Below are 18916 nucleotides of genomic sequence, written 5' to 3'. Positions count from 1 at the left end.
GAAAGTGGAAATACTGTCAAAGTGCTTTGGGCTCCTTTAAAAAGGGGTAGAAACGTGCTATACAAGTACTACCATTTACCATTTTTATTTTTTTTACGTTATATTAAATCTTCTTTTGGGTTCTAGCCAGTGCATGGAGACTGACACATGCGCGATAGGAAGGGTCCTCTCGGGCCGCACACAACCCCTTGAGATATTTGGTTTCCAATTGTATAATCCAGGTGTGATTGTCGGACTTTTCAAAAACCAAGCACGTTCGGATTAAGGTGTTTCCATGGGTTGTAGAAGGCTTATTTAGAGCCAAACAATTTGAGAAATCGGAGTAATTTAGTGCATGGACACATACTATTATGCTGTCCATTTCACCTATTTCAAGTGCGTTTTATCTGATTACTCTCTTCCATCCATCCATTTCCTACTGCTTGTCCCTCAAGTCGAACATTAATATCCATTACTATATTACTAAAATATTTATTAATTGCAGTCCTAACTGGCTTGTTTCTACCAATTGCACAGTTTGAAGTGGGTGAGTGACATGCGCAGTGTGTTTTTACTGTTCATTTTGTTTTCAGATTTTCTTTTGGTAGTGGTCAGCGGGAGAGGAAATATCTAATCTTCCGTAAGTAACTGGATGGGAATAGAAAGCTCTGTATTGTTACTTTTTACGTTAATCTACAATGGAGGAACATTACACTTCTGACATCATCTAAGAAACCTTACTGACAGTTTTCATACATGTCCTGTCAAACTTCGACCCATAGGTGATGTCAGAGTAAAACCAATTGATCTTTTTATTTAAATAAAATAACCCACATTGTTTACACAGTAGATATACAATTAAATTTAATTCCATATTGTTATTCACAAAAAAGGTGTCTATTGTTTCGACTCCTCCTTTTTCCCTACGGGCCGGTACCAAGTAGTTTGGACCCCTGGTTTCATACATCTTTGCACAGCTTTTTTTTTTTTTTTTAAACTACAGAATTGCAAGGCTATTGTTAGCTCTAAACTGTGTGCACATACAAGAGTTGATTTTAAAGTAGTATAAAATGGTCAGCTAGGTTCATTTGTTTCAGGAGGTTGATGCTTCACTAACTTTTGTAAGTGACACGATTTAAACATTTGGTTTTATGGTGTTAATTATGTAGTCATTACATCGACTTATGCATGCAGCCTGTCCTCTTTTTTTAGAGACGCTACTTTGGATGCTGCAATGCATTCCAATCTTTACGTATATCCTTTACATCATACTGCATATTGCATTATTGTAGTGTCCATGACAATAGAAATATCTCTTTTCTGGCACAGTCGAGCTCTCCTTGGCAGGCGGAGTGTCATTGTCACCTCAGCAGCTCTCCACCTTGTTTTTAATTGCCTCCGAGTTAATTAGCCCAGTAAGTGTGAAACAATGTTGTCAGACTACTCCTGCACAGCCATGCTTCTACTCCACTTTCCACTCTGGCCCCCCTGCTGAGCCGAGTGGAGGCATCATAGGTGGAAATGTGGAGCGTTGAAACACAAATATCATTTAGACATCATGCTTTTACCTGGCAGAGCTACTCATAGAAGGCTATGTTCACTTTAAAATAGAATTATATGGATGTGGATCACCTGCAACACTACACATGGAACACAATGTTTTGAGATGATTGACAATCAAATTTAGAAATTTGATGGGTGGATGATAAGGTTTTAATTTTACTCAGTTGTCTAATTAAGTCATGAGGTCTAAATCGTGTGGCTAATTTAGCCACCAAACTCTTAAGTCATGCTGATTTTAATGTAATGTTTTGATGACATTATGGCTTTGCAGAAATATGTGGTGTGGAATTGTAACTTTTTATGGCAAACTATTATTAGGATCACTAATCATTTTGTCACATTTTTTTATAAGTCAGCGTAAACATACAACCACACTATAAAATGTGGGCAACATTTTTAGGAAACGCTTTAGAACGGGGGAGCAAGACTTCCCCCTTCACTTTTACATTTTGAAATGCCTCACTAAATGGATGATTTTGTCCTAAATAAATCAAAGTCAACAATCCTCTATATGACAGGAGCACGCTGCTGTTATTAAGGCTGGTTTATGATTGTACGCAGTCACCACTAGGGTTTTCAAAGTTATTGCCTCACTAACGACGACAACTGTCCATTTTAAAGAGGAACTACACTTTTTTTGGGAATTTTGCCTATCATTCACAATCCTTATGTAAGACAATAACACATGTTTTTTTTTTTTAATGCATTCTAAATAGTAAATAAAAATGCGATCAAAAGTCCGCTTACAATATAATAAGGATGTAGCGGTAAACTCTGATGATGAACTGCGGTAAAATTCCAGACAGTTATACAATTTAAATTGTTAATTACCGCAAATACTTAATTTATTAATGCATTTTAAGGCAATGCTGCTTAGTTCCTGGAAACAGAAATGTTGCAGCACCAACGCATGAGCACTAACGCCGGACATTGCTTGAGAACTTTCCTATGGGGAGGTTCCCTTCGAGTAAAGGGAGCCGATTGCTTCGTTTCACTTGATTTCACTTCTATTTCCGTGGGGTCTTTGCGTGCATTTTATAACACACTCACTCAACCTTTATTTTACTGCTAACTTTGTTAGTGTTCAAATAACATCAATCCTAGCTCAACTGTTTTGTCATCTTATTGAATTGAATGCAGACTGTGTTGTCAGTGAGGCACAAAGATTGAGAAGTGAGAAGTATCAATCTTCTTTATTTTTGTTAGCCAAAGTGTTGCACGGAACCACATGGTGTTGTTGAAGAAGAACAAAGCTTCTTTATTAGACTTTATCTGCATTAGCCTAACTGCTTTGTGTTTTGTATTGATATCAAAAGTAAACACCATGTTTTTACTTTACTTGTGGTTTTTAATGTGACAAAGTTATTAAAAACCGCACTTAAACATGCTTATATATATATATATTAAACATGCCAACAAAAGAAGTCTAATTCACAAATGATTAAATATAAATCATATATATAATTTGTTTAAATGTTATTTACATATATATAATTTATTTACATGTTTAATATATATACAAGCATGTTTAACAAGGTGAGTCACCTCATCTTCACACACACACACACACTTATAATAAATATATATATATAATATATATATGTATATATATACACGAATATAATTTAATTATTTGTGAATTAGACGTTTTTTGTTGACAAATTATACATTATATTTGTATATATATATATATTATAAGTGTGCGTGTGTGCGTGCGTGAAGATGAGGTGGCTCACCCTGTTAAACATGCTTGTATATATATTAAACAAACATGTCAACTAAAATGTCTGATTCACAAATAATTAAATATGAATCATTCATATATATATATTTATTTGTATGTGTATGTATATATATGTGTTTGTGTGTGTGTGTGTATATCCATCCATCCATTTTCTACCGCTTATTCCCTTTCGGGGTCGCGGGGGGCGCTGGCGCCTATCTCAGCTACAATCGGGCGGAAGGCGGGGTACACCCTGGACAAGTCGCTACCTCATCACAGGGCCAACACAGACAGACAACATTCACACACTAGGGCCAACTTTTATATATATATATATATATATATATATATATATATATATATATATATATATATATATATATATATATATATATATATATATATATATATATATATATATATATATATATATATATATATATATATTGCGGGTTTGAGGAAAAATCTATTTGATTACAAATCTAATCGTTTATGTTGTGCGATTCAGAATCTATTCAAATTTTTAAAAAATCAATTTATTATTTTTTTTTTTTATCAATCCAACAAACCACTAAACTGCAATACCATAACAATGCAATCCAATTCCAAAACCAAACCTGACTCAGCAACACTCAGAACTGCAATAAACAGAGCAATTGAGAGGAGACACAAACACGACACAGAACAAACCAAAAGTAGTGAAACAAAAATTAATATTATCAACAACAGTATAAATATTAATTATAATTTCAGCATAGCAGTGATTAAAAATCTTTCATTGACATTATCATTAGACATTTATAAAGGTAAAAAAAAAGTGTCACAGTGGCTTACACTTGCATCGCATCTCATAAGCTTGACAACATACTGTCCAATATTTTCACAAAGATAAAATAAGTTATATTTTTGGTTCGTTTAATAGGTGAAACAAATTTACATTATTGCAATCAGTTGATAAAACATTGTCCTTTACAATTATAAAAGCTTTTTAAAAAAAATCTACTACTCGGCTAGCATGTCAGCAGACTGGGGTAGATCCTGCTGAAATCCTATGTTTTGAATGAATACAGAATCGTTTTGAATCGGAAAAATATCGTTTTTGAATCGAATCGAAAAAATCGATTATCGAATCGTGACCCCAAGAATCGATATTGAATCGAATCGTGGGACACCCAAAGATTTACAGTCCTTATATATATATATATATATATATATATATATATATATATATATATATATATATATATATATATATATATATATTTGTGAGTCAGGTGTTTTTTGTTGACTATTTATAAATTTTATTTGTGCGTGTGTGTGTGTGTGTGTATGTATGTATATATATATATATATATGTGTGTGTGTGTATATTATAAGTGTGCGTGCATGTGATGATGAGGTGGTTCACCTTGACTTGCTCATTTAAAAAATAGCTCGCCTGCTGACAGTGTGGGCACCTCTGTTATACAACATATTATGGTCAAACTCTTAATGGATCTGTCCCGATACAGTATATACATGTCAATGTACATAACTTAAATACCTCTCTATGAGAATGTAAAAAAAAAAAAATAGCAATAAAGGAATCATGTAATTAGAAAAAATGACACATTAATACTATATATGAACAAAACATATATATTGATAACGGTTATCTATAGTCTTTTTATGAGACATTAAACATTACATGATGGCATCACGTTCACACCCCACCTCAATGCTGTTTTACCAAACATAATTAATAATTGTGATTATTTTTGAATTTTAAAACTGATAAAATTAATCTTAAAACCTAATTATTATCTTGTCCATAACCGTGCAGCCCTAAATGTAAGACTAGTTTCGTAGTGGCTTATGCAGCCCATTTAGACACTTTTGATTAAGGGCTGTATAAATATTTTTTATTAATTGATTGATTTCATACATGAACACTATTTTTAACTATTTGGACAAAAAGTACAGTTACATGTTATCTTACCAGGTGCCATCTTGCACAATTTTATCATTCATGTTTATTTATGCATGTTATTACTGTTTCTTCCATATTACTTTGTTTATAATGCGCTTGCGCGCAAAACCAATGAAGTTGGCAGGTTGTGTAAATCATAAAAATTAACAGAATATAATATGCAAATCCTTATCAACATATATTTAATTTAATAGCCCGCTAACACAATATATTGAAAGTTTTAACCAAGAAACTTTTTTTTTTTTTTTTTTGCAAATCACTAACTTAGAATTTAATGACAGCAACACATTGCAAAAAGTTGGCACAGGGGAAGTTTTACCACTGTGTTACATGTCCTTTCCTTTTAACAACACGCTGTAAACGTCTGGGAACTGAGACCCATTTTTAAAGCTTTTCAGGTGGAATTATTTCCCGTTCTTGCTTGATGTACAGCTTAAGTTGTTCAACAGTCCGGAGTCTCCGCTGTTGTATTTTAGTCTTCATAATGCGCCACACATTTTCAATAGGAGACAGGTCTGGACTACAGGCAGGCCAGTCGAGTACCCGCACTCTTTTGCTACGACGCCACACTGTTGTAACTCGTGCAGAATGTGGCTTGGTATTGTCTTGTTGAAATAAGCCGGGGCATCCATGAAAAAGACGTTGCCTAGATGGCAACATATGTTGTTCCAAAACCTGAATGTACCTTTCAGCATTAATGGTGCCTTCACAAATGTGTAAGTTACCCATGCCTTGGGCACTAATTCACCACCATACCATCACAGATGCTGGCTTTTGAACTTTGCGCCCAGAAAATGGTTATTTTCCTCTTTTGTCCGGAGGACGCGACAGCCAGTTTACAAAAACTATTTCAAATGGGGACTCGTCAGACCACAGAACAATTTTTCACTTTGCATCAGTCCATCTTAGATGAGCTCGGGCCCAGAAAAGCCGGCGGCGTTTCTTGTTGTTGATAATGGCTTTCGCTTTGCATAGTAGTTTTAACTTGCACTTACAGATGTAGCGACAAACTGCAGTTACTGACAGTGTTTTTCTGAAGTGTTCCTGAAACCATGTGATGATATCCTTTACACGCTGATGTCGTTTTTTTGATGCAGGGATCGAAGGTCACAGGCATTCAATGTTGGTTTTCGGCCTTTCTCCAGATTCTCTGAACCTTTTAATAATATTACTGACCGTAGATGGTGAAATCCCTAAATTCCTTGCAGTAGCTTGTTGAGAATTGTTGTTTTTAAACTGTTGGACAATTTGCTGATGCATTTGTTGACCAGTTGGTGACCCTCACCCCATCCTTCTTTTTGAATGTCTGAGCCTCCCTATGCCTCCCCTTTTTTTCCTACATTTTCTGTTAGTGAGCTAACTATCCTCAATTATTTTACCCTCAGCAAGCTTTACGGATCCAAAATATGTCGAAACTTCAGATTGTGTCCGTTAACTACAAGAGCAAAATCTCAAGAGCAATGTCCGTGTTTAGTTTTTCGCCGTTGCAAACAGCACTACTACAAATGCACCATCTTCGGAGGCGCGGCTGCCGCTGCTTTTCGAATGAGTGAGCAATGTTGCCTAAAATGCAATAATAAATGAAAATATTTCGATAATTACAACATTAAACGGTATTATTTAGGGTGTGGAATTTTACTGTGGTTTGTCATTATACAGTTCACCGTTACAGCCCTAGTCAATTAACAAGTAAAAAGTCAAGGGCGGTCACGGCATGCTTGCCATCAATGCTGGTCAATTTTTTAGGGCATTACGGCAAGTGACAAAGGCGGTTGTGGCATTTGCCTCAGTTGCCGTGGTTAGAGTCGAACCCTGCGTGTATATGTACATACTAGGGATATAACAGTATAATGATAAACTGCGGTAAAATTCCAAATGGTGAGTAATACCGTTTAATTTTTTAATTACAGAAAAACCTCAATTTATTAATGCATTTTAGGCAACACTGCTTACTTCTTGAAAACTGAAGCGCTGCTGTGCATGCGCACTTGTGCCGTTAAGCCAGAGAAAACATGGCTACGACTACACAGATTTTGCTTTGAAAATGTTTCCTCAGAGTAAACGGAACCTGTTGCTTCGTCTTCCTTCATTTCAATCGCTTTTAATTCTGTGAAGTCCCGGTGTGGTTTTAGGAGCACAATGCTGTTGGAGAAAAATATTTGATGTTGTGGTTTAATTTTGAACGTGCAACTAGCGCCCGTCCGTCAGCTGCTGGGACTGAGAGTTACCATGCAGCAGGCGATGTGTCAGGACTGTTGCCACAACTTGTTTATAAAGTCTGTAGCTTGTTGACTGGGATGCTCGCTTATCCTTTAATTTAACTGCTAATATTGTCAGTGTTCCAATCACATAAATACTAGGTCAAATGTTTTGTAATCTCATCGAATTGAACGCAGGCTATGTTGTCGGTGAGGCACAAAGATTGTGAATTTTAGATGAGAGATATCACTCCTGTTTATTTTTGTTAGCCAAGCTCTTGGACTGAAAGTACATGTTTGTTGAAGAACAAAGCCTGTCTATTTGATTTGACCTTCATTCGCCAAACTGCTTTGTGTTTTATACCCTGTATAAAACATTAAACATGTTGGTGTATAGTTAAAAATTAAACAAGTTGGTGTATAGTTTATCCATCCCTCCGTTTTCTTAATTACTACACAAAATATTTCTGCTCAAACTCTTAATGGATCTGCCTCAATACAGCATGTACATGTACACACAGTCATACATGTAAATGCTCTCTATGAAAATGTAAAAATATACTTAAAGGCATCATGTAATAAAAAAAAAAAGCTGATGCGCTGATACTATTAATGAATACAAATACCAATATTTGTCTTTAATATATAGATAACATTTATCTAGAGCATTTTAGTAGAAATGACCAATTACATGATAGTGTCACACCCCAGTACTGTTTTACCAAACATAATGAATAATCCTGATTTATAATCTTGGTTTCAATATTGATAAACAAAATTATTTTAATGATTATTTTACCCTTAATCGTGCAGTCCTATGTGTAAGACTAGAACTCGTATATGAACCCTGTTTTTATATATATGAACAAAAAGTGCAGTCTTGTGCCTTGCAAAATTTTTACATTAATTTTTATATTTATCTATGGTATTGTTTTGTTTCTGCCGTATTACTTTCTCACACACATACTTTTACAATGTAAATTAACATGTTTTTGTCTCAGGCTGCCACACATTAGAACAATATGCAATAATTTACTTTACAAATGTTTTGCTTCATGCAGACAGACTCAGAGCGCTTGTCCACACCATGCTCTTAAACTGAAGAAATAACAAATAACAATACAGCGTTTAATTTAATCATATAATAATGAATGTGAATAACATTTTGAAAACACAACCTTTTCTCATGATTGTAGAATTTTTTTTTTAACCATTGTACTGTAATTGGAAGGTAAATAACATTATAAATAAACAACAATTAAATACTCATCTTTGTAAGCAAATATTTAACTTAAATAGATATTAAACATATTAAACTGCATTTTTTACCCAGTTGGAAAATCTAGGTCTGCTTGTCCTTTTTTTTGTTGCCATCATAGCATTCTTGCTCGTTCATCTGGGATGATTGGCTCATATTGCCCCTCCGCTTTCAAGCTGGAATATTCCCACAACAGGACATTTGGCTTTGTAACTATTTTTTCCCCACCTAATTCTTGTTACTTTGCGGAACTTCTTACCAGCGAGTTGCAAGGCTCTATGTCCGTTTTTCCTGTGTGTGCAAAGCTGGCAGTCTTACTCTCCGCCCATCCAGACAAAGATTGTGGATAACTGTGAAGAGGGCTCTCTGCGTTCGGTTAATTCTACGTGTTTTTTTTTCCTTCAATTATTCTACTGTTAAATGTTCTGGGAGTGTTGCACGGAGTGAGACATCTTTTCTCCCTGCTTGAAGTAAGAGACGAAGACACGCTATTCAGATTGGGGTACATGTCTGTCAAACAAATGCCTCCTGCGGTTACGTTATCGTACTAATTAAAACCTCAATGTCGATTCGATTTTGATTAATCGTGCAGCCCCAGCTGGAATGCATTGTTTTTAACGAAAGGATCCAACGGGAAAAGTTTATAGTTCTTTGATTGCTCTCTTGTGTTGTACTTTGACGACGGTGCCTTCATTAGTGCCGTGGCCTTTCGTCCGAGCACATGTGGCAAAAGAAGCGATGCTGATCTTTAGAGGTCTTTCCTCCTCGCTCGCACAATCCTCCATGCCACTCGCATCGCCAGCCATAGATCACGGCTGTCGCAGCATGTGTAGGTGCTTGCACCCCTCTGTTAGCCTCATCACTCATTCCTCCCTCGTCAGCCGGGATGCTGATCTCAACCCCCCCCTCCCCCCTCGCGTTTTCGTTCACTTGCTTTCTCACACACATTTTTTTAATTAGGCACACAAAAAATAAAAATCAAAGAAGGCATGAATATTCATAAGAAAGCCACATTAATATGCACAATTATGCAAATCAGCATGCAATTAAGCCTTGTGTCTCCAGAGAGCTTGGATAGCATTAGTGCACAAGACGGGCAAGAAGAGGATGATGGGGGTATTTTGAGGAGTTTTCAGCTTCACCAGCCTTTTGGCTGAGTGTTTCCTTTGTGTGTTGCACATGGTGTCTTTCTTTACCTAAACATGGCAGCGTGCGTTTCGGCTTTGCATCTTGTTTTGAGCCAGTCTACACGTTTCCATTTTGCTTGAAAATGATTAGCTAAATTGCTTGTTTTGTTCTTTCCCAAGTCTTTATAATGAACACTGATCATTACGCTTAGAATTTTTTTCCCATAGATATATTTTGCATCATATTGTATGTTTAACGCAACAGCAGCTTATTTAATCGTTATAGTTTTTCTTAATGGTTTGCACAAGTCCACTGTGGCCACTTAAGCACATAACATTTTGGTGGCATGGTCCTTTTAATGTTATTCCAGCATCAATGATGCACATTGATATCTTCAGCTGTTTTCTTGCTCCACATTAATTTACTTGCCTCAATTTATAACAAAACTGTCTTATTTCAGCACTTGACGAGCGCAGCAGCTCTGGTTCCTGGGGTTCGGCAGAACAGAATAGTCCTTCCTTCAGCCAAGGACGGGTAAGATCTAAATGCAGTTTTCCCAAATTGTTGCCAGATGCATATTTTGTAAATTACTGCTTTTGCTAATCAAACATACATGCTCCCCCAACAGCAGGGCGGCTGAGTTCTGTGCTCGTTTGATGTGAAGTTGTAGTTTTGCTCTGTACCTAATAACCTTGGCTTTGATTCCTGAATTGGCAAGCCATCTAGTAGCCCAAAACCTCTGTGAAAGCCCACCGGTAATTCCTGTCTCACATCCGCCATAACTGCCTTGGCACCGCTCAGTGTAAAATATAAGGAACAAGGGCTGAAGTGCATGCAGCAGGCTTTGATTAGCACGCATCGATAATTAAGAAAGTCTCTTCGAATCCCCCAAGCTGATGCAGATTTGTCTGGCATGTGTCCTGCGAGTTAAGCAGCAGAGTAGAGAGAGGAAAACCTTAAAAGCCAGTAGTTGTGCCAACATGAGGGCGATAGCCAGGAAGAGTGGTTATCATGCCTATTGAGCCATAATCTTCTCAAAAGCATCATGTCCTATGCACCGTGTGTTCCTGCAGGGCTATGGAGAAGGAGCCCACTACAGTGAACATGAAAGCTTGTCCTCTCCTTTCATAAGTTCAGGGATTGCAGGTAAGATGTGCAAAGTATTTGTTCTTATTAGGATCTGAAGTCTAATCTATTTGTTATTTTTGTTCAATGTTATTGTATTAGTCAACTCTTTTTGTTAGGGACGTCATGGTATGAAAATGTTCCACGGTTATTGTGACCAAATTTATCACGTTTTTTGCGGTATTTTTAAATGTGATCAACATTTTCAAAAACTAATTATACTGAAATCTTTTATCCAAGTTTTATTGAAAAACAACACATTCAAAATTATTTTGTTTGGATAAGAAGCATTATTGTAAATAAGAACACCACACTTGTATGTCGAGTAAAAACTGAATGTGCACATGAAAACAACACAAACATTTAAAACGTAAGTAATATGGCAGATACAAAATACCATTATTAAGTAAAAATGTGAAAATTGTGCAAGATAACATCTTATGGAGATAAGAGTTAAATATTGAAAGATGGCACCTGATGGCCATAAGACGTAACTGTACTTTTTGTCCTTATAAAAAAAAAATTGTGTTAATTTATGAGATTTAGTCTTAGACATAGAGCTGCACAATTATGGCCAAATGAATAATTGGGATTATTTTTTTATCAATCGTGAAATCGCGATTGTTAATCAGGATTTTTCATTATGTTAGGTAAAACAGTGTTGAGTTGGGTTGTGAACGTAATGTCTAACAGGGCTATCGACAAACGTTATCCACATATTTAAAGGCCAATATCTGTCTTTATGTTCATTAATAGTATCAAAGTGTCAGTCTTTTCACATTACATGATGCCTTTATTGCCTTGTTTATATTTTGATAGAGAGAAGTATGTTTTAAAGTTATGCACATGTACCTAATGTATGTACGTGTACATGCTGTATCGGGACATATCCATTAAGATTTTGAACAGAAATAGGTCGTAGAGGAATTACTATACATTATAAAACATTAACAAGCGCTGTGTCACAAATGTTTTTTAATGTAACTTTGTGAAATGAACAAATCCACATGTTGTGGATACGGTGTATACTTTGATAGCAATATAAAACACAGGGCAGTTTGGCTAATGAAGCTAAAGTGTAATAAACAAGCTTTGTTCTTGTCCAACAACACCATGTGTTTCAATGCAACAGTTTAGTCAACAAAAATAAACAGGAGTAATAACTCACATCTAATACGCAATCTTCACAACCTGCGTTCAATTCGAAGAGATGACAAAACATTTTAGGTAGTATTTATGTTATCGGAACACTGAAAACGTTAACAGTTAAATAAAGGAGAAGTGATCATCCCAGTAAACAAACAAAAATATATATCATTCGCAAGTTGTGGCAACGTTCCCTGCACATCAACTGCTGCATGTTTCCTCACGTCATTAACTGTGTCAAAGCAGGACGCTGTGTTTAGATAAAGAAGGCAACATCGCTACGATGTACTTTTAGCGTTGGGAGAATGCCTCTCCAATATTGTCGACACCTGTAGTCATCTAATAGCAGCGGTGCACTCTTGATCGCACGGCGAGACATCACGGAAATGAAGCGAGGAGAAAGGAAGTTAAACGAAGTGCTCAGCTCCATTCAGTCCGAGAGGAACTCTACTGAGCAAAGTCTGTGTAGTTGCTCTCCGACATATTTTAAGCCATACGACGTTAGTGCGCATGCAACGGCACCGCTGTGACTCCGTTTCTAGAAGTAAGCGGTGTTGCCTAAAATGCATTTATAAATCAAATTTTTTCGGTAATAAAAAATGTAAACGGTACTACTAACCGTCTGAAATTTTACCGCGGTTTATCATTATACCGTTAACTGTTACATTCTAACTTTATATGAATACATACTGTAGTTTGGTCCAGATTTGTATTTGTCACTGTCAATATGTTTGTATGCATGTGTGTGTTCATTGTGTCAGTGTCAGGCCACTGAAGCAGAAACCTTGTCTAGGGTTTTATCTGGCAGGCGGCCTAATGAAACTAAGCGTTCAAAAAGAGGATGGCATCTATGGAATTTTCTTACTTTTCAGAAATCCAACTTTTTTGTTTGAGCACAAATTTTTACCTCTGAAATAGGGATGATTTTTTTTTTTACTAATGCTCATTCATAATTTCATCTTTTAGGTAAAAATGAGAGGCCATCGTACCCTGCATTTGCAAATCAGGTATTTTTCCACTTGATATATGAACAACCTGGGTCACATTTCCACCAAATTGTGCATTTTAGTTGAACTCGCCATGGGAAAGTGTACTTTATAGTTGTGATGGTAATGTGACATTTTAACCGCATTAAAAGTGAAGCACGGGGCAACAATGTGTGCTAACATCCCTTAAAAAAGAAAAGCAAAGACTTGGTCAAATAGAGTTGATGTATAACACTGTACATATTGCTGTGCGATATAGACAAAAATACATCTCCTTAAAGGTTATTTTATATCCTAATAACAAGGAATATGACAATGTAATATTTGTGTCTTAAAATTCTGCAGTGTATTTGGAAAGCATTCACAGTGCTTCACTTTTTATACATATGTATAAAAATTGTACATCTGTATTAATAATGTGAAAAGTTTTTATTTTTAATTTTTGCTAATTTATTAAAACTATAAAAATCACATTTACAGGAGTATTCACAGCCTTTGCGCAATACTTTGTTGATGAACATTTGGCAGCAATTAGTCTTTTTGAATACGACGTCGCAAGCTTGGCACGCCAATTTTTGGGCAGTTTCGCCCATTCCTCTTTGCCCATTTCTCTTTGCAGCACCCCTCAAGCGCCATCAGATTGGATGGGAAGTGTTGGTATTCATTCAGGGTGAAGCCATCTTTTTAAAACCCAAGTAAACAGTTCATTTAGATCATGTTTCCTTTTTAAAGATTGAAATTAACGTATCTAGATTAATGGATTAGAAACCTTTTCCCTCTTGATTTACTGTATAATTACATCCTACAATATGTGCCAGACTCCATCAGGGATCATGGCGCTGTTCTTAACAACGTCACGAGCGTAGAAGACAAAGTCAGAGGGACTGTTACAAGAAGAACGATAGAGATTAAATAAGTCATCAATTTTAAAAAATATGATAAAATATAAACCAATAAGAGGCAGAATGTTCACAAAGAAGTCTGATTTGACTCGTGACATGACATGAATATATTTCAATTGAGTGAGAAATGTCTACAAGCAACATTGTTAATCCTACTTTATTTAAAGACTTTAGGATAGAATGTCTAACTCCATATATAACAATTTTACCACTTCATTGATTTATAATCCAACAATTATTAATAATTCATTATGTAGTGGAAAGTTTATATTTAAATAGTCAGATCAATCCCATACTATGGCATTTTTCTCTGTCCTCGATCACCATAACCACAAGAACCGAAGCAGATGTCATTGAAACACAAATTAAAACATTACAACATTGTTATTCGTTAGATCCAAGAGCTTCTGCTAGTGACAGCTACAAGCCCTGGCTTATGCTATTATTAGCATGTAGTATTTTCTTGCCCTACCCACAATCCCCACATATCTAAACAACCTGAAATGGCAACACTTGTCCCCTATTGTACAGGAGACACAAAGCATTTGGCTAATGGCTAATGGTCAGTTTAGAGAGAGTATGTGAACATATGGTAGAAATAAATGTTTTGTTTGAAAAATCAGACTAAATAAATGCCTATAAACACACTGACTGTTAAAGATGTGTTAAACCGTGTGTACAAAGCCCAACTGGACTGCTCAATGCATACAGGGCTTCACATGATCGCATTTCAAAAAAGCAGTCTTAAAAGAATCTGTTTCTGTAGCATTCTTATTTATTTAGTTCAACCTGGTCTTTTCTGTTTTTTTCCAGCCTGGTTTTCTTCCCAGTGACATTGCAATGCCTAGTCCGGATGCAATGTCTCCTTCTGGCCTCAAGTCAGGCTCCCAGTTTTATCCGTCCTACCCAAACAATCCCCGAAGGAGGCCACCTGAAGGAGGTTTGGGTAAGATAACAAACATAGGAGCATTTAATGGTCCCATTTGTAACTTTTTTTCAACCATTTTAAATTGGTGTCAGAGCTCTCACAGTTGTATACTGGAGGTGTGTTTTCCAAAATGTATTTTTAATGCTGGAATTTAGACACAAGTGTTTTTTGCAAACTCAACTGGGAACACCGTTTTGTGTTTGTAGTTAATGAGATGGTTCCAAGATATGCTATTGTGCACTTTTATATACAGTTTATACGTTTCTATACACTTACTCAATGTAGTAGAGGCCATTTATCAGATACATTGTAATATTGTGTGGGATGCCTACCGTGCTAATTTGAAATCCACCGATATATTTGTTTTAGTTAGATAAGTAGGAGTCACCGATATTTGGAGCTGGTATTCAATTGTAATGACATTTACCTAAAGATGAATAGTATACGTCAGTAAACCGCTGGACAAGGCTTTAAAGAGGAACATTATCACAATTTCAGAAGGGTTAAAACCAATAAAAATCAGTTCCCAATGGCTTATTTTATTTTTCGAAGTTTTTTTTCAAAATTTTACCCATCACGCCATATCCCGAAAAAAGGCTTTAAAGTGCCTGATTTTAACCATCCTTGTATACACCCGTCCATTTTCCTGTGACGACACAGCGTGACATCACCACAGACAAAGATGGCGGATAGCACAGAAAGGTATAGCATAGTAGTTTGGATTCAGACTTGGATTTCAGCGGCGCAAGCGATTCAACAGATTACGCATGTATTGAAACGGATGGTTGGAGTGTGGAGGCAGATAGCGAAAACGAAATTGAAGAAGAAACTGAAGCTATTGAGCCATATCATGACAGACAGCGCGGAACGGGAGGAAGCAAGGACGAATTCGGCGATCGCCTTCCAACCAGCGATTGGTATGTATTTGTTTGGCATTAAATGTGGGTAGGGGGAAAGGCTGGATGCAAATATAGCTACAAATGAGGCATAATGATGCAATATGTACATACAGCTAGCCTAAATAGCCTATTAGCGTGCCGTGAACAATATGTCGGATTAGCACACTCCACGTAAGTCAACTTGAATCCGTCCCTGTTACACCCTCCGACAACACACCGACCGGCGAGGCATGATGTCTCCAAGGTACGGAAAACGGTCGAAAAAACGGAAGATAACCGAGCTGATTTGACTTGGTGTGTGTAATGTGTTTGAGAAAATGGCGGATTGCTTCCTGTTGTGTCGTCACGGGTGAAAGGTCATTGCTCCGACAACGAACAATTGAAAGGCGTTTCAATCGCCAAATTCACCCTTTTTAGAGTTCGGAAATCGGTTAAAAAAACATATGGTCTTTTTTCTGCAACATCAAGGTATACATTGATGCTTACATAGGTCTGGTGATAATGTTCCCCTTTAAGTCGTTTTATTTTTTTATTTTTATTTTTTTAGGAAATGGCGGACAAGTAGCAACATAATGTTTTGTGCGGCGTTAATGTTGTGGTTAATTTACCAGCAAAATAATTCAGAGGATAACACAAACACCTTTATTACGTGTGTCAGCATTAATATTTGCATTTCAAAATGTAGGAAATCTCCTGGAAATTGGTAAAAATACGGAATTTTTCAAATTTATTTTGAACATGTATACAGTTTCAATATGATACATCACATAGTTTACACATTTTCATCGCTTTTTACAACAGGCCCGAAAAGGAATATGAAGAAGCAACGCTTATTTAATCCTATCCTTTTTCCACTTCATAGCAACTACTAATGCATATGTTCACTTACTGTTGTCGATTTGTAACACAATTTACATCAATTAATTTCTAAAAGGTATGATTTCAATATTTAGAAATCATATATTTCATATTAAACATTTGAATAAAAATAATTCTGGGATCCTTCATTTGCATGACACATTTTTAAAGCTGGCTAAAAATGTCTTCCTCAATGTTACAGAAATGAGCTGCTGCCTGCTTATTTGTTTTTGTTATATATATATACATATATATAATTCTCTTATTTGGTAATGTGCACATAGTGTGCATTTTTGGCAGAGATATATTTTCTGTCATTATGTCCATCCATCTCTGTCGTGCTATTCGATTAAATCCTGAAACATAAAAACTCGCCGCGCTCCTTTATTGAGCCCATGCACGCTGTGAGTGTTGCGGATGGAGGCTTGTTGTGCTATCGCTTTCGTACCAAGAACAAAACAGGAGGAAGACTACAGGAAGGAAGGACAAAACGGGAATTTCCTGATTAAAAAATGGAAGTTCTGACAAGTTCATGTAAGCACTCTGACGAAGGAAAAGGAGAAAAAGGGGGTTGGCAATCGCAGCGCAACTTAACAGAAAGGAGATCTGGTTATTACTACTAATTTACTCTCTACTTATAACTATTTTTATTATTTAAATACTATACACCAGTATATATGTGTATAAATAGACTATTACTGATAAGAGGGCCAATATTGATATGTTTTAAATGCTGAATGATGGCACCAATAATCTGTCGATCCTTAGTGCTGATATTGCACTCACATGGGAAATAGCCAATTTAGCTGAGGAACGATAAAATTACCGAACTCAAAGCTCCCACAGTCGACAGAGCTTTGGCCCTTATTTGAAGTTTATAGCGAAGATGGTGGGCTCATCCACCTAGGTCCGGGTCACTGCTGGTGTCATATCCTTAAGGATGGCAAATTTTTTTAGCAGGTTGATTGAACACTAAATTGGCCCTTGTGTTTGAATGTGTGTGTGAATGGTTGTCTGTGATGAGGTGGCAACTTGTCCAGGGTGTACGCAGCCTTCCGCGTGAGTTCAGCTGGGCTAGGCTCTAACCCCACCGTGACCCTGAGGGGGACAAGCAGAAGAAAACGGCTAGATGAATGGATATCATAAAAACCTGAAAGTTCCAAAAAAAAAAAAATTCCTCACAATTTTTACTGAGACAGGCTTCAGAGACTAACCTCACGGTTAGAACACCTTTAAAAAGTCTATGATGTCTAATGGGGGTTATTTTTTAATGATTTTGGGGGTGTTTTATGTAGATTTTTGTTAACAGCTCTTTGAATTCTGGATTGATTAAGAGAAAAAACTTGCATATAAACTTAGATGCACAAATTGTACTGTGCTCACTTCCCTTTTTACTGTAATATTTTAGTCTTTTAGCCACGCACCAATGAATGCACCGCATCATTTGACTTTCTTTAAGAGTCACACGCATAAAGGCTGGTGTCACACACTGCAATGCTGCATTGTTACCATTTTTGCAGGCCCCTGAAGATTAATGTTGCATCTGTGTTGATGTTTATGCTTGCACTTTGCCTCACTTTTTACCTTTTCATTGTTTGCTCTCTCTGTCTCCCTCTCTCTCTCTGCCTGCATGTATGTAGACTCCCAGCCAAAGAAGATCCGGAAACCCCCTGGCCTTCCTTCTTCGGTAAGATTTTTTTGTTTGTTTTTTTACTCCTGTCCCTTTTTCTCACTCAACAAACACACACACACATACACACACACACACACACACACACACACAGATTGCTTTCTCCACTGCTCTTGGGCAGTTCTGTGACGGACTGGTAAAAACCCTCAGTGAGCGGACATCGACATATATCAAGCTCAACTACTACATTCACAATCAAAACACTATTCTCAACCCCTTCATAACAGTGTGGCTCTGCAGAAAAGTGCCTTATTTCTGTGTTGATTTAATTGTAACATTCCCTAGTTCTGTGTGTAGTCCTGTTGTGTCATTGCCGTACAAAGGGTCACTGTACCAGGTCTTTGTCAGCATGCCCAGAATTTCCAGCAGCTGATGGCGCTTGTGTGCGATGGGGAGCGCACATAGTTGTAAATGCAAGTCATGTTTAGATTTTTGACTTATATTCTCAGCCTATCGGCAGTTGCCCACATCACTCCCCTTTTTTATCGAGTGTTTACTTTGTAGTTTTGTGTGGTAATTACCATGCGGCCTCACTGCACTGTTTAAGATACTGTAGTTCATTTT

General features: G+C 36.7%; 1 protein-coding gene across 6 annotated transcripts in view; it reads left to right on the top strand.

Annotated features, from left to right (window-relative positions):
* tcf3b (transcription factor 3b) overlaps positions 1 to 18916 on the top strand; it is a 72520-nt gene that overhangs the window by 26963 nt on the left and 26641 nt on the right. For all 6 annotated transcript variants that reach the window (XM_061888792.1, XM_061888788.1, XM_061888787.1 and 3 more), the window contains 5 exons: positions 10279 to 10352; positions 10892 to 10964; positions 13056 to 13096; positions 14791 to 14923; positions 18303 to 18349. In XM_061888792.1, coding sequence (XP_061744776.1) covers positions 10279 to 10352; positions 10892 to 10964; positions 13056 to 13096; positions 14791 to 14923; positions 18303 to 18349 — 368 coding nt within the window. The remainder of the gene's footprint in view (positions 1 to 10278; positions 10353 to 10891; positions 10965 to 13055; positions 13097 to 14790; positions 14924 to 18302; positions 18350 to 18916) is intronic.

Source organism: Nerophis ophidion, linkage group LG26 (assembly GCF_033978795.1).
Source record: "Nerophis ophidion isolate RoL-2023_Sa linkage group LG26, RoL_Noph_v1.0, whole genome shotgun sequence".
In the NCBI taxonomy this organism is placed as follows: domain Eukaryota; kingdom Metazoa; phylum Chordata; class Actinopteri; order Syngnathiformes; family Syngnathidae; genus Nerophis; species Nerophis ophidion.
This window is presented reverse-complemented; position numbering and strand designations above follow the sequence as displayed.